Raw genomic sequence first — 13,140 nt, forward strand, 5'->3', positions numbered from 1 at the left:
GATTAAGGAGGACTTTAATGCAGGCACATGCCTTGGTGCGTGCCCCCCCCCCTCCTGGCTGCTCTGCACCCTGCCAGGGCCCTCCTCCTCTTCCTCCCAGGCAGGGGACCATGGGGTCATTTGGCCAGTGTCCATCAGCAGGGACAGGGAGGAAGGTTTCGCCCTAGAGACAGGCCAGGGAAGTGGGCAGCCGGGTCTCCCTGGCAGAGAACATGCGGTTTCTGCTCCAGTATCTGGGCTGCTTCTCAGCCTTCCTCTCGGTGGGGCTCCTCATCATGGCCACCTGGACGGATTGTTGGATGGTCAACACCGACGACTCCCTGGAGGTAAGCAGCATCCGGTGTGTATTTGCCTCTCTCTCCATGTGAGGGTAAGCCCAAACAATGGCTGGATTCTTGGATGTTTCTTGCTGGCAAAAGACCAGTTAGTGCTTGGAGGTGCAAAATGAAAAGCAGCAAACGTTGCTGGTTGGATTTCAGCCTTCCATGCAGGTGTCGAAGGCACAGGGAGCAACCCAGAAAATCTACAGGTGAGGCCATTGGTTGAGAGCCGGGCTTGCTTTGTTCCCTGAAGTCCTATCAATTTTTTTAATTGGGCTGCAGTTTTGGGATTTTGTACTATTTTATTTATGGTTTTAGTTTATATATTACACAATGGTAAGCCGCCCAGAGTTACCTTGCGGTAAATTGGGTGGCCTATACATTTTATAGATAAATGAATGAATGAATGAATGAATGAATGAATGAATGAATGAATGAATGAATGAAAAAAAGAAAGAGAAAGGGAGGAAGGAAGGAAGTAGAAAGAAAGAGAGAGGGGGGAGGAAAAGGAGGGAAAAAAGGAAGGAAGGAAGGAAAGAAAGAAAGGGAGGAAAAGGAGGAAAGGAAGGGAAAGAAGAAAGAAAGAAAGAAAGAGAAAGAAAGAGAGAGAGAGAGAAAGAGAAAGAGGGAGGGAGGGAGGAAGAAAGAAAAAGAAGGAAGGAAGGAAGAAAGTAACAAAAGAAAGAAAGAAGAAAAAGGAAGGAAGGGAGGGAGGAAGGAAAGGAAGGAAGGAAGGAAGGAAGGAAGGAAGGAAGGAAGGAAGGAAGGAAGGAAGGAAGGAAGGAAGAGGATGTTCTTATTGATCTAATGTCTCTCCCTCCCCTACTTCTTAAAGTTGCTAAGCTCCAGGAACCCTGATCTAAAGGAGCATTTATCTTAAATTTGGGCTCGTTTATTATCTGTCTCAACTTTGGGACTGGAACTATTGTGTTTCCTTCTTGAAGGTGAAATTCGATAACACGCAGAAATGTTACCAGTTGCATTTCAGCCAACCACGCAGGGGTCAAAGGCACAGGGACCATCCCAGAAAATATAGAGGGGTGGCTATTTGTTCAGATCCAGGTTTGCATTATTCCACCAAGGCCTATGGATATCAACAGGATGTTATTGTTATTATTATTGTCATGATTGCCACGGCCATCCCATCAAATTCAATGTTTGCAGAGCTAGGATTGCCTCTTCATTATCAAAATGGTATCTGTTGAGTTGGTCGAGTAAGGAGTTCGAGACCGGAGTCGTGACAGCAACTCTTTTTATTTAGAGTGAGACTTCAGCCAAAGGTGCAGGCAGGATGCTCTCCTTATATACACACCTGGATCAGTTGGCCACCAATAGAATTCAAATGTTTTCCCGCTGGAATTTCCCACCAATGGGATCATACACAACAGTATCCCATATTGAACTGGCAACTTATCTTTTATCTCCTGGATGATCGGCTGTCGTTTGAAGATCATTTGACAGCCGTCTCCAGGAGGGCCTTCCACCAGGTCCGCCTGGTTCGGCAGTTGCGCCCCTTCCTTGATCGGGATGCCTTGTGCACAGTCACTCATGCGCTCGTTACCTCTCGCTTGGATTATTGTAATGCTCTCTACATGGGGCTCCCCCTGAGGTGCACTCGGAGGCTTCAGTTAGTCCAGAATGCAGCTGCGCGGGTGATAGAGGGAGCTACGCGTAGCTCCCATGTAACACCGCTCCTGCGCAGACTGCACTGGCTACCTGTGGCCTTTCGAGTGCACTTTAAGGTGTTGGTTACGACCTTTAAAGCGCTCCATGGCTTAGGGCCTGGGTACTTACGGGACCGCCTGCTGTTAGCACATGCCTCCCACCGACCCGTACGCTCTCACAGAGAGGGACTTCTCAGGGTGCCGTCCGCCAAACAATGTCGGCTGGCGGCCCCAGGAAGGGCCTTCTCTGTGGGGCTCCACACTCTGGAACGAGCTTCCCCAGGTTTACGCCAAATACCTGACCTTGGACTTTCCGCATGAACTGAAGACACACCTTTTATCCAGCGGGCTGGCTTAAATTGAATTTTAATGTCAAATTTTATTAATTTTAAACGGGGTTTTTTAGTGTATGGTAAATTTTTAAATTTTCAGGCTAATTTAAATAAGTTTTTTAAATTGCATTTTAATTGTATTTTGTATTGTTCGTTTTATTCTGCCTGTACACCGCCCTGAGTCCTTCGGGAGAAGGGCGGTATAAAAATCAAATAAATAAATAAAATAAATAAAAATAATAAATAAGATGAAAATAAGTTGACCCCCCTCTTCTTTATTAAATACTGGAAGATTGCGATCATGTCTCCCCTGGTCCTTCTCTTCCTTAGACTAGCCAGGCCCAGTTCCAGCAACCGTTCCTCATATGTTTTAGCCTCCAGATCCCTAGTCATCTTGGTTGCTCTTCTCTGCACTCGGTCTAACAAAGAGAAGGACTAGGGGTGACATGATAGCAGTCTTCCAGTATTTGAGGGGCTGCCCCAAAGAGGAGAGGGTCAAATTATTCTCCAAAGCGCCAGAGGGCAGGACAAGAAGCAACCGATGGAAAGTAATCAAGGAGAGAAGCAACTGGGAATTAAAGGAGAAACTTCCTAACAGCGAGGGCAATTAACCAGTGGAACAGCTTGCCACTAGAAATCGTGGGCACTCCATCACTGGATGTTCTTAAGAAGAGACTGGACAGTGTCTGAAATGGTCTAGGGCAGGGGTCTACAAACTTGGGTCTTTTAAGACTTGTGGACTTCAACTCCCAGAGTTCCTCAGCCAGCAAAGCTGAGGGACTCTGGGAGTTGAAGTCCACAAGTCTTAAAAGAGCCAAGTTTGCAGAGCCCTGGTCTAGGGTCTCCTGCTTAATCGGGGGTTGAACTAGAAGACCTCCAAGTTCCCTTCCCACTCTGTTATTCTATATTCTATAGAATAGAATAGAATAGAATAGAATAGAATAGAATAGAATAGAATAGAATAGAATAGAATAGAATTTTTTATTGGCCTTCTCTGTGGCAGCACCGGCCCTATGGAACGAGCTACCTCCGGGGTTACGACAACTCCCCGACCTCCGGGCCTTCAAACGTGAACTGAAGACCTTATTATTCCATCGAACTGGACTAGCCTAAGAAATATTTTTGTGAAATTTTAAATGGGTTTTAATCGGTCTTTTACCGTTTTAATGATTTGGCCATCAAATATTTGGTTTTAATTGTTTTTTAATATTGTTATTTTTTAATATTGTTATTTATTATATTTGTATTGTATTGTGTATTTTAATATGGCTGTGAACCGCCCTGAGTCCTTTGGGAGATGGTGCGGTATAGAAATTTGATTAATAATAATAATAATAATAATAATAATAATAATAATAATAATAAGGTGTGATTGGACACACAAGGAATTTTTCTTGGTGCATATGCTCTCAGTGTACATTCTATATTCTATATCCTATATTCTATAAGGAATATATATAAGGAATAAAGTTATTCTATATTCTATAAGGAAGCCCAAAGAAATTGCAGAAGCTCCGAGCTGAGGATTTTTTTTAACCTTGGCTTCCCGGCCGAACAGCCCATGTGATTCCGGCCACCCTCTTCCAGCCTCATTAACCTGCCCTTGAGGCTGGTTGCCAGCCTCCACATTTCATACTTCCCTGCTCAAGTGTGAACACTAAACGGCCACCGCAAGAAGGGCCGCTGGTGTTAATTCCTGACAGATTGAGTTACTTTTCACACTTCCCCGGTCCATTGGCTCTCTAAAGATTGCGGGTGGGTGTTGACCTCGGCTCCCTTCCAGGAGGGGCTTTGCAATGGCCACGTTGCCAGAAGGGGCAGCCCAGGAGAGGTTGGATGGGGGGGGAGGGGGCAGAGAAGGGGGTTTCCTCTCTCACACTTCTTCTTATCTAGCTTAATTTAAGCCCCGCTTCTACCTGCTTAACAAACATTGAAAAAGAAACCTGAATCAATCAATTAGAATAGAGCTGGAAGGGACCTTGGAGGTCTTCTAGACCAGGGGTCTTCAACCTTGGTCCCTTTAAGACTTGTGGACTTCAACTCCCAGAGTTCCTCAGCCGGCAAAGCTGGGAGTTGAAGTCCACAAGTCTTAAAGGGACCAAGGTTGAAGATCCCTGGTCTAGACGAACCCCCTGCTCAAGCAGGAGACCCTATGTCATTTCAGACAAACATTTCAGGTGTCTAGCCTCTCCTTAAAAACCTCCAGTGTTGGAGCATGCACAGCTTCTGGCGGCAAGCTGTTCCGCTGGTTAATAGTTCTCACTGAATCCCATCGATGCTTTTCAGGTAGTCCTCGACTTATGACCACAACTGGGCCCAAAATGTCTGTTGCTAGGCGAGATAGTTGTCCAGTGGAAGGGAAGTTACCTTCGGAAGTTATGGGTGTTCCATCACTGGAGGTTTCCAGAAGGAATTGGACAGCCATTTGTTCAGAATGGTTCAGGGCCTCCTGCTTGACCAGGGGGTTGGACTAGAAGACCTCCAAGGACCCTTCCAGCGCTAGGATTCTATGACACTGGGAGCAGCTAGAGAGATGTGAGGCAGGGTTTTATTATTATTATTATTATTATTATTATTATTTATTTATTTATTTATTTATTTATTTATTTATTTATTTATTGCGTTATATCCGCCCTTCTCCACCACCTTCCTTGTTTCCCTGAGTCTTCATCCATTTGTATATTATATACAAAGTCAACTTATTGCCCCCAAAAATCTGGGTCCTCATTTTACCTACCTTATAAAGGATGGAAGGCTGAGTCAACCTTGGGCCTGGTGGGACTTGAACCTGCAGTATTTGCAAGCAGTTGCTGTTAATAACAGACTGTCTTACCACTCTGAGCCACAGAGGGTTAAAGTTAGGGTTAGGGTTTTTCACCAGCCAAAATAAACCAGTTTCCCCACTATCAAAACCTCCCGGTCTTTTGCAAGCAGAATTTTATTTCTTGCCTTTAATGAGCTGGTCGCTTCGAATTCTAATTTGGCCTTTGCTAAGATCTGAGCTCCATGCTTTTCCTCTTCAGATGCCACCCACACCTTCCTTGCCCTTGTGACTCTCTCCTCTCCTTCGTGGCCTGTGTTCACACAACGTAATTTTCTACCTCCAGTGAAGGCTGGAAGAGGCTTTCACACAACAACCTCTTAACTTTGATTCACATTTGGGAAGGGGAGGTTGGCTTAGCGCGTGTTGCGTGTAAAACCCAACCATGATGGCTCAGCTCCTGCTTCGGGGCATTGTGTGAATGTACTGAAAGGAGCTAGGGAGACGAATTTGCCCTTTGCTTCTGTTAAGAGTTGCTTGTGCTGTTTTGCTACGGTTGGGAATTATTTATTAGGAATTAATCCTATAAACCTCGCTTGTAAAGAATGGCATCCATTGCTTTCTGGTTTCTCCCTTCTGTTTGTTTGCTTCAAAGCTGGGCACATCCTTGGAGAGTAAATAAGAAAGGCAGAGCAGGTAGTTACCCAGGAACATCCTGCCCCATAGATAGAATAGAATAGAGAATAGAATAGAATTTTATTGGCCAAGTGTGATTGGACACACAAGGAATTTGTCTTGGTGCAGATGCTCTCAGTGTACATAAAAGAAAAGATACCTTCATCAAGGTACAACATTTACAACACAATTGATGATCAATATATCAATATAAATCATAAGGATTGCCAGCAACAAGTTATAGTCATACAGTCATAAGGGGAAAGAGATTGGTGATGGGAACTATGAAACGATTAATAGTAGTGCAGATTCAGTAAATAGTGTTGATGGAATTATTTGTTTAGCAGAGTGATGGCCTTCGGGAAAAAACTGTTCTTGTGTCTAGTTGTTCTGGTGTGCAGTGCTCTATAGCGTCGTTTTGAGGGTAGGAGTTGAAACAGATAAATGGGGACAGAGCAGGGGGCTGCCTAGGAGCACCCACACACAAGGCTACAAGGGATGCTCTGTAAGATAATAAAAAGCATGGACAGAGCATGGGCAAAGAATGCTCCATGGATAAAGGTGCGGGGGGGGGACATGGGCAAGATATTGTCACGTTGGGTACCGGATTAAGACATTGGGGCTACACTCATTTAGGCCTGGCTTCTTCCTTACAGGCTTTCTAGATTTACAGATTTACAGATTAAAAGAGTTAGAAGGGACCTTGTAGGTCATCAACCTCCTACACCATTTCTGACAGAGGGCAGCTCAGTCTCTTCTTGAAAGCCTCCAGTGATGAAGCTCCCACAAATTCTGAAGGCAATTTCTGCTCCATTGGTTCATTGTTCTCACTGTCAGAAAATTTCTCCTTATTTCCAGGTTGAATCTCTCCTTGATCAGTTTTTATCCGTTGTTCTTTATCTGGCCTTCAGGGGCTTTGGAGAATAGTTCGACCCCCTCCTCTATGTGGCAGCCCCTCAAGTATTGGAAGACTGCCATCATGTCTCCCCTGGTCCTTCTCTTCAGTAGACCAGCCATGCGTAGTTCCTGCAACCGTTCATCGTAGGTTTTAACCTCTGGTCACCTCATCATCCTGGTTGCTCTTCTCTGCACTTTTTCTAGAGTCTCAACATCTTTTTTATAGTGTGGTGACCAAAACTGGATACAGGAATCTAGGTGTGGTCTTCTTAAGGCTTTATAGAGTGGCCTTAGCATCTCCCTTGATCTTGATTGTATCCCTCTGGTAATGCAATTTAGGATTGCATTGGCTTTTTTGGCTGCCACCACGCACGGCTGGCTCTGAATGTTTTGTGCATGTATGTTGTGGAGATAGTTTCACCCAGCTCTTCCTTGTACTTTTCCAAGCCTCTTCTTGAGTCTCATTTTGGCACTCTGGTGACTCAGGTACATTTTTGGACCTTACAGCAGAAAAAAGGTTGGTTAGATCAACAGCCAGGTTAATACAGTGGTGTGAAGGCAACGCTGGTTTGCCAAACAGTGGAATTGTAACAGCCAGAGAAATAACCATGGCTTCCTCTCTTCTAGGTAAGTGCCACGTGCCGTGGCCTCTGGTGGGAGTGTGTCACCAATGCCTTTGATGGGATAACCACCTGTGACGAATACGACTCCATCTTTGCTGAGCACCCAGGTAGGTGGGCTTGCCCTGAAGGTGAGGGTTCACAGGGACCCAGGAGGTCATCTACCCAGGAAGTCCTCGATGTACGACCACAATGGCGCCCAAAATTTCCATTGGTGGGCGAGACCGTTGTTAAGTGAGTTTTGTCCCCATTTCACCACCTTTCTTGCCACCGCCGTTAAGTGAATCACAGCAGGGATTAAATTGTCACACAGTCATTAAGTGAATCTGGCTTTCCCCTTGTCTTTGCTGTTCAGATGGTCACAAAAAGGGATCATATGACCCAGGGACACAGCAGCCGTCGTAAATGTGAGTCAGTTGCTAACCATCTGAATTTTGATCATGTGACCATGGGGATGCTGCAGTCATAAGTGTGAAAAATGGTCCTAAGTCACTTTTTTCCAGTGCCGTCGTAACTTCGGATGGTCACTAAACAAATGGTTGTAGGCCATGGAGTATCTGTAGTATGCTATGTGATTTCCCCTTTCCTTCCTCTTTAGTCTTGTTAAAATATCCTAGTTGGTGATGGATGATCTCTGGGGGCCCCACGTGCCTAGCGTGTCTTGAGGTCCTCCTTAAACACCCTTAATCTAGAAGAACCAAGTCCATTCTTGGTGGCACTTGCCTTTTGTGATGAAGGTGTTTTAGAAAGTAATCGTTTTAGGAAGTAATCAAGAAGTTTAAGGAAGTAATGTTGCGTCCAGAAGTTGTGAATGCTCCAACACTGGAAGTTTTTAAGATGTTGGATAACCATTTGTTTGAACTGGTAGAGGGTCTCCTGCTTGAGCAGGGGTTGGACTAGAAGACCTCCAAGGTCCCTCCCAACTCTGTTAATTCTATTTTAATTCTTCATCCAAAAATCTCCTTCCAAGCTGGAGAACATCATGTTCAGGGCTGCGCCCAGAGTAGGTGGGGGGCACCCATCTCCCTTTCCCCAACCCACCCTGCTTCTTTTGCAGTGAAGCTGGTCCTGACCCGGGTTCTGCTAATCACCGCTGACCTTCTGGCCGGGCTCGGATTCGTGTTTCTCCTTCTGGGCCTGGACTGTGTGAAGTTCCTCCTGGATGAATCGGGGATCAAAAACCGTATCTGCTTCATCTCTGGCCTGGCGCTCTTAGCAGGAGGTAGTTTGGCCCATGGGGTCTGGTCCAGAGGGGGGGTCTTAGGGTAGATATGGGGGGCTTACATGGGGCTAGACTGGGAGAAGGACTCCCAGAAGTCCTTCGCCCATTCATGGCATCATTCAATGGACATTGAAGAAGCTGTGTTGCTTCTGAGATGGATGGATTACATCCCAGAGTTCTGAAGGAGCTGGCAGATGGCGTGTCAGAACCACTGCACCAGATCTTCCAAAAATCCTGGAATACCAGGGAACTACCAGAGACTGGAAAAGAGCCGATGTGGTTCCCATCTTCAAAAAACATCTTAAGTTGCATTAACAGAGGGATACAATCAAGATCAAGGGAGATCCTAATACCACTCTATAAAGACTTAATAAGGCCACACTTGGAATCCTGCATCCAGTTCTGGTCTCCATACTATAAAAGTGATGTTGAGACTCTAGAAAGGGTGTAGAGAAGAGCAACCAGGATGATGAGGGGACTGGAGGCCAAAACCTACGATGAACGGTTGCAGGAACTGGCCCTGGCTAGTCTAGTGAAGAGAAGGACCAGAGGAGACATGATACATCTTCCAATATTTGAGGGGCTGCCACAGAGAGGAGGGGGTCAAGCTATTTTCCAAAGCACCTGAAGGCCAGAGAAGGAATAATGGATGGAAACCAATGGAACAGAAGTTGCCTTCAGAAGCTGTGGGAGCTTTATCATTGGAAGCTTTCAAGAAGAGACTGGACTGCCATTTGTCAGAAATGGAGTAGGGTCTCCTGCTTGGGTGGGGGGGTTGGACTAGATGACGTACAAGATTGCTTCCAACTCTGTTAATCTGTATCTGAGATGCTCCTGAGATGGGCCTTTGGAGGACCTGGAAGTCACCACCTTCTCTCACCTTTGGACCCATGAGAAGATGCAGAATGCAAGCTTCAAGGTTTCTTCTGGGCTTCTTTGGAATAAGGAGGAGCCCTACCATTCAGAGGTTTCCTTTTTTCTTCTGGGGAGTGTCTGCAGAGTCTGGTCAAAGAGATCCGGATGTTGGGCTCAACAGTGTGATTGAAACCCATGAAGTTTAGATCACAACATCCTGGTCACCGACTTGACTTCTTTGACCTTCAAACCTTTCATCATCCCTTGCAGAACATCCTTTTCCTTCCTAACTTGGGGTGAATTAGGAGGTCCATGGTTCCACTGAGAGAGGAGAAGGCCGGACCACTTTTTAACCAGAAATCGTAGACTTTTCATGAAGGAGACTGAGAAAGGAAACATAGAACCCAACCCAAGGTAGATGATAAGCAAAAGAATTATAATAATATACAATTGTCAGTAAGAAAGACCAAATGAGCTTCTACCTGTTACTTCTTGTCTTGCCCTCAGGAGAATAGGTGGACCTAGGTGACAGTCCCTCAACTGTTGGAAGATGCTATCCCGTCATCCCTAAACCTTCTCTTCCTTGGGCTAAGCATACAGCAGTGGCCAAAATTGTGGAAACCTTTTGGGAAAAGTGTATTTTTGAGGTTTGATGACTAATAACACCACTTTTTTGGGGGGAGTTTCAAGATAATCCTATTCCACTGCTGGAATGGCCTGGGAATAGCCCAGACCTTCACTCAATGGAAAATCTAGGGAGCCGACTAAAGAAACTTGTTAGTCAAAACTTGCGACCCAGTAATAAAACCCAGTTAATAGAAACCATCCTTCAATCTCGGTTTCATGTTAGAGTAGCTGCAGAACTAAAAGACTTGGCTTGCTCCATGGGAAGATGTTGTAAGGCTGTCATTCATGCTAAAGGTTACCCAGCTAAGTATTAACTGACATGGGGATCATTTTTGTATAGCTCATTTTTTTCTACGTGTTTCACTTTTCTTCTTTATCCTGTAACTGCTATTCTCATAGCAAATCCTTCCTTGAAGTTATTGCATTACATTCTTGATGAAATTATCTTTCCATTGATATATACTTTTATGGCACTACTCAAAAAAAAAGTGGTGTTATTAGCTAGTTTTAGAAAACACACGTTTCCCAAAAGGTTTCCACAATTTTGGCTACTACTGCACCTAGTTCCCTCAACCATTCACCATACGGTTTAGCCTCCAAACCCTTTGTATCTTTGTTGTCCTCTGCATTCTCTCTATGTTCTCAGCATGGTTTTTTGGGTATCGTGGTGACCACAACTGGATGCAGCATTCCAAGTGTAGCCACACCTCTCCAGTATGGACCAGGAAGGGCCTCCTGGGGTCCTGAGGGCTCTATCTATGATCTGAGGAGGCCTTCTTTCAGCAAGGGTTGGATGAGAAGACCTTGAAGTCTCTTCCAACCCTGGCTGTTTAATTCTGGATAGTGGACACTACAGCTTCCCTCCCTCTTTCCCTCCCTCTCGCTCTTTCTTTCACAGGTATTCCTGGGCTCATCGGCTCCACCTGGTATGCCATTGAGGTCTACGTGGAGCGCTCCACCCTGGTCTTCCATAATGTCTTTGTGGGCACCCAATATAAGTTTGGCTGGTCTTGCTGGCTCGGGATGAGCGGTTCCTTGGGATGCTTCCTAGCCGGTGCCTTCTTAACCTGCTGCGGACGCCTTCTCCAAGGTGAGATGAGATACTAATAGAGGAGAATATTCATAGCTCAGGGTTGACATGAGGGGTCCGTGGTGCTCTCTGAGCTGTGTGGTTTTCTTGCAGACGTTTCATGACCCAACTAGGGAATATCATCAGTGCTCGTGGAATATAAAATGAGTGCAAACCCCCTTCCTCCTAGCATTGATGATGTTACCTAGTCTGGGTAATGAAACATTGGCGGGAAAAGAAACAAGCTCAGGAAGCATCAAAAACCCTACACTCCTCCTCCTCCCCCTCCCCTTCCTCCGTCTCTTCCTCCTCCTCTTCCTTAAACTGCCCAGGTGGGAAAATGCTGCTTTATCACAACTGGACTTCTTCCCAGGTTCATATGAGAATTATAGAAGCAGCTGCTTTAAAGAGCTGCAGAACATCTATGCTTAGCTACCTGCCTATGCTGGCTGAGGAATTCTGGGAGTTGAAGTCCACACATTTTAAAGACACCAAGGTAGAAAAACGCTGCTTTATCACAACTGCACGTCTTCCAAATCCACATGACAATTATAGAGGCAGCTGCTTTAAAGAGTTGCCCAACTTTTTATTTTTTTATTTTTTATTTTTTTATTTATTTGATTTTTATACCGCCCTTCTTCCAAAGGACTCAGGGCGGTGTACAGGCAAAAATAAAACAGGTAATACAATGTACAATTTAAAATGCAAATTAAAAAACTTATTTTAAAATTAGCCTGAAAAGTTAAAATATATAATAAACTAAAACCCCATTTAAAATTAATTAATAGAAAAATTTAAAATTGATAAAATTCAATTCAAGCCAGCCCCGCGCGAATGAAAAGATGTGTCTTTAGTTCGCGACGGAATGTCCGAAGGTCAGGTATTTGGCGTAAACCCGGGGGAAGCTCGTTCCAGAGTGTGGGAGCCCCCACAGAGAAGGCCCTTCCCCTGGGGGCCGCCAGCCGGCATTGTTTGGTGGACGGCACCCTGAGAAGTCCCTCTCTATGAGAGCGTACGGGTCGGTGGGAGGCATGTGGTAACAGCAGGCGGTCCCGTAAGTACCCAGGCCCTAAGCCATTTATATCCCGCCCTTCTCCGAAGACTCAGGGCAGCTTACACTATGTTAACAATAGTCTTCATCCTATTTGTATATTTATATACAAAGTTAGCTTATTGCCCCCAACAATCTGGGTCCTCATTTTACCTATCTTATAAAGGATGGAAGGCTGAGTCAACCTTGGGCCTGGTGGGACTAGAACCTGCAGTAATTGCAGGCAGCTGTGTTAATAACAGACTGCATTAGTCTGTTGAGCCATAAGAGGCCCTAATTTCTACATTTGGCTACCTAGATGTGCTGTAGCATATTTTCCCTTGGCTGTCTGGCCTACCCCTGGATAGCCTCTTACTCCAAGAGCAGGGGTCTCCAAACTTGGCAACTTTAAGACCTTTTTAAGCAAAGCTGGCTGAGGAACTCTGGGAGTTGAAGTCCACAAGTCTTAGAGTTGCCAAGTTTGGAGACCCCTGTCCAAGAGCCACAGATACTACAAAGTCCATGATTTCCGGTTTGCTAAATCTGTGTCTCTGTCTTTTGTCTCTCGGTTCTTAGAGGCCAACTCGGAGAAGGACTTCCATCCTGGTGCTATACGGAAGGTTTACCTGCCTCCTGCCCTGACTCTCTCCTGCCATCCGTTTGTGTCGACCGCCACGGGACACCCGTGCAAGGGTGTCCTTACACCCGGCAAGGGACACCCGGGTGTAAGGATGAGGAAGTGGTGGTGGGGGGCACAAGACAGGCTCTGAAAGTCTTCAGAATGAAGTGGCTCCTTAAAGACCAGGTGGCCACCAGACAAGTTCTCCATCCTGCGTCTTTAAAGTTATTTTGCTTAACCAGCCCTGTAATGCAAGAAACACTCTTGCCGTATTTCATCGCCCCAAAGATGGAGGTTTTTCATCCAGGAAGCAAGTGAATTTCCCTACCGCTGCGTTGATAGAGATTTAAGTAGGCTGCGTCCTCTCCCCAGCCTGCTTCCTGCACCCAGAATTAGTTCACATGGCTGCGTTTCTGCGTTTTTCATCTTGTGTGAGGCTCTTTCTCTCT

The 13,140-nt window shown here is 45.5% G+C and overlaps 1 protein-coding gene across 1 annotated transcript; it reads left to right on the top strand.

The window, feature by feature from the left end:
• The first annotated feature begins 212 nt into the window (after window positions 1-212).
• Window positions 213-12,842, top strand: CLDN16 (claudin 16). Its single transcript, XM_058189170.1, has 5 exons — window positions 213-326; window positions 7,277-7,379; window positions 8,327-8,491; window positions 10,872-11,063; window positions 12,649-12,842. Exons 1-5 carry the CDS (start codon window positions 213-215, stop codon window positions 12,840-12,842), a joined length of 768 nt encoding a protein of 255 aa, XP_058045153.1.
• The last annotated feature ends 298 nt before the right edge of the window (window positions 12,843-13,140 follow it).

This window comes from Ahaetulla prasina, chromosome 6, assembly GCF_028640845.1.
Source record: "Ahaetulla prasina isolate Xishuangbanna chromosome 6, ASM2864084v1, whole genome shotgun sequence".
NCBI classification, from domain to species: Eukaryota; Metazoa; Chordata; class Lepidosauria; order Squamata; family Colubridae; genus Ahaetulla; species Ahaetulla prasina.

Excerpts from the sequence above, each read along its gene's own strand:
- CLDN16 (XM_058189170.1), top strand. The coding sequence starts at position 213 with ATGCGGTTTCTGCTCCAGTATCTGGGCTGCTTCTCAGCCTTCCTCTCG. Across the intron at positions 7,380-8,326 it reads CATCTTTGCTGAGCACCCAG|TGAAGCTGGTCCTGACCCGG; the intron begins GTAGGTGGGCTT and ends CTTCTTTTGCAG. Across the intron at positions 8,492-10,871 it reads CCTGGCGCTCTTAGCAGGAG|GTATTCCTGGGCTCATCGGC; the intron begins GTAGTTTGGCCC and ends TTTCTTTCACAG.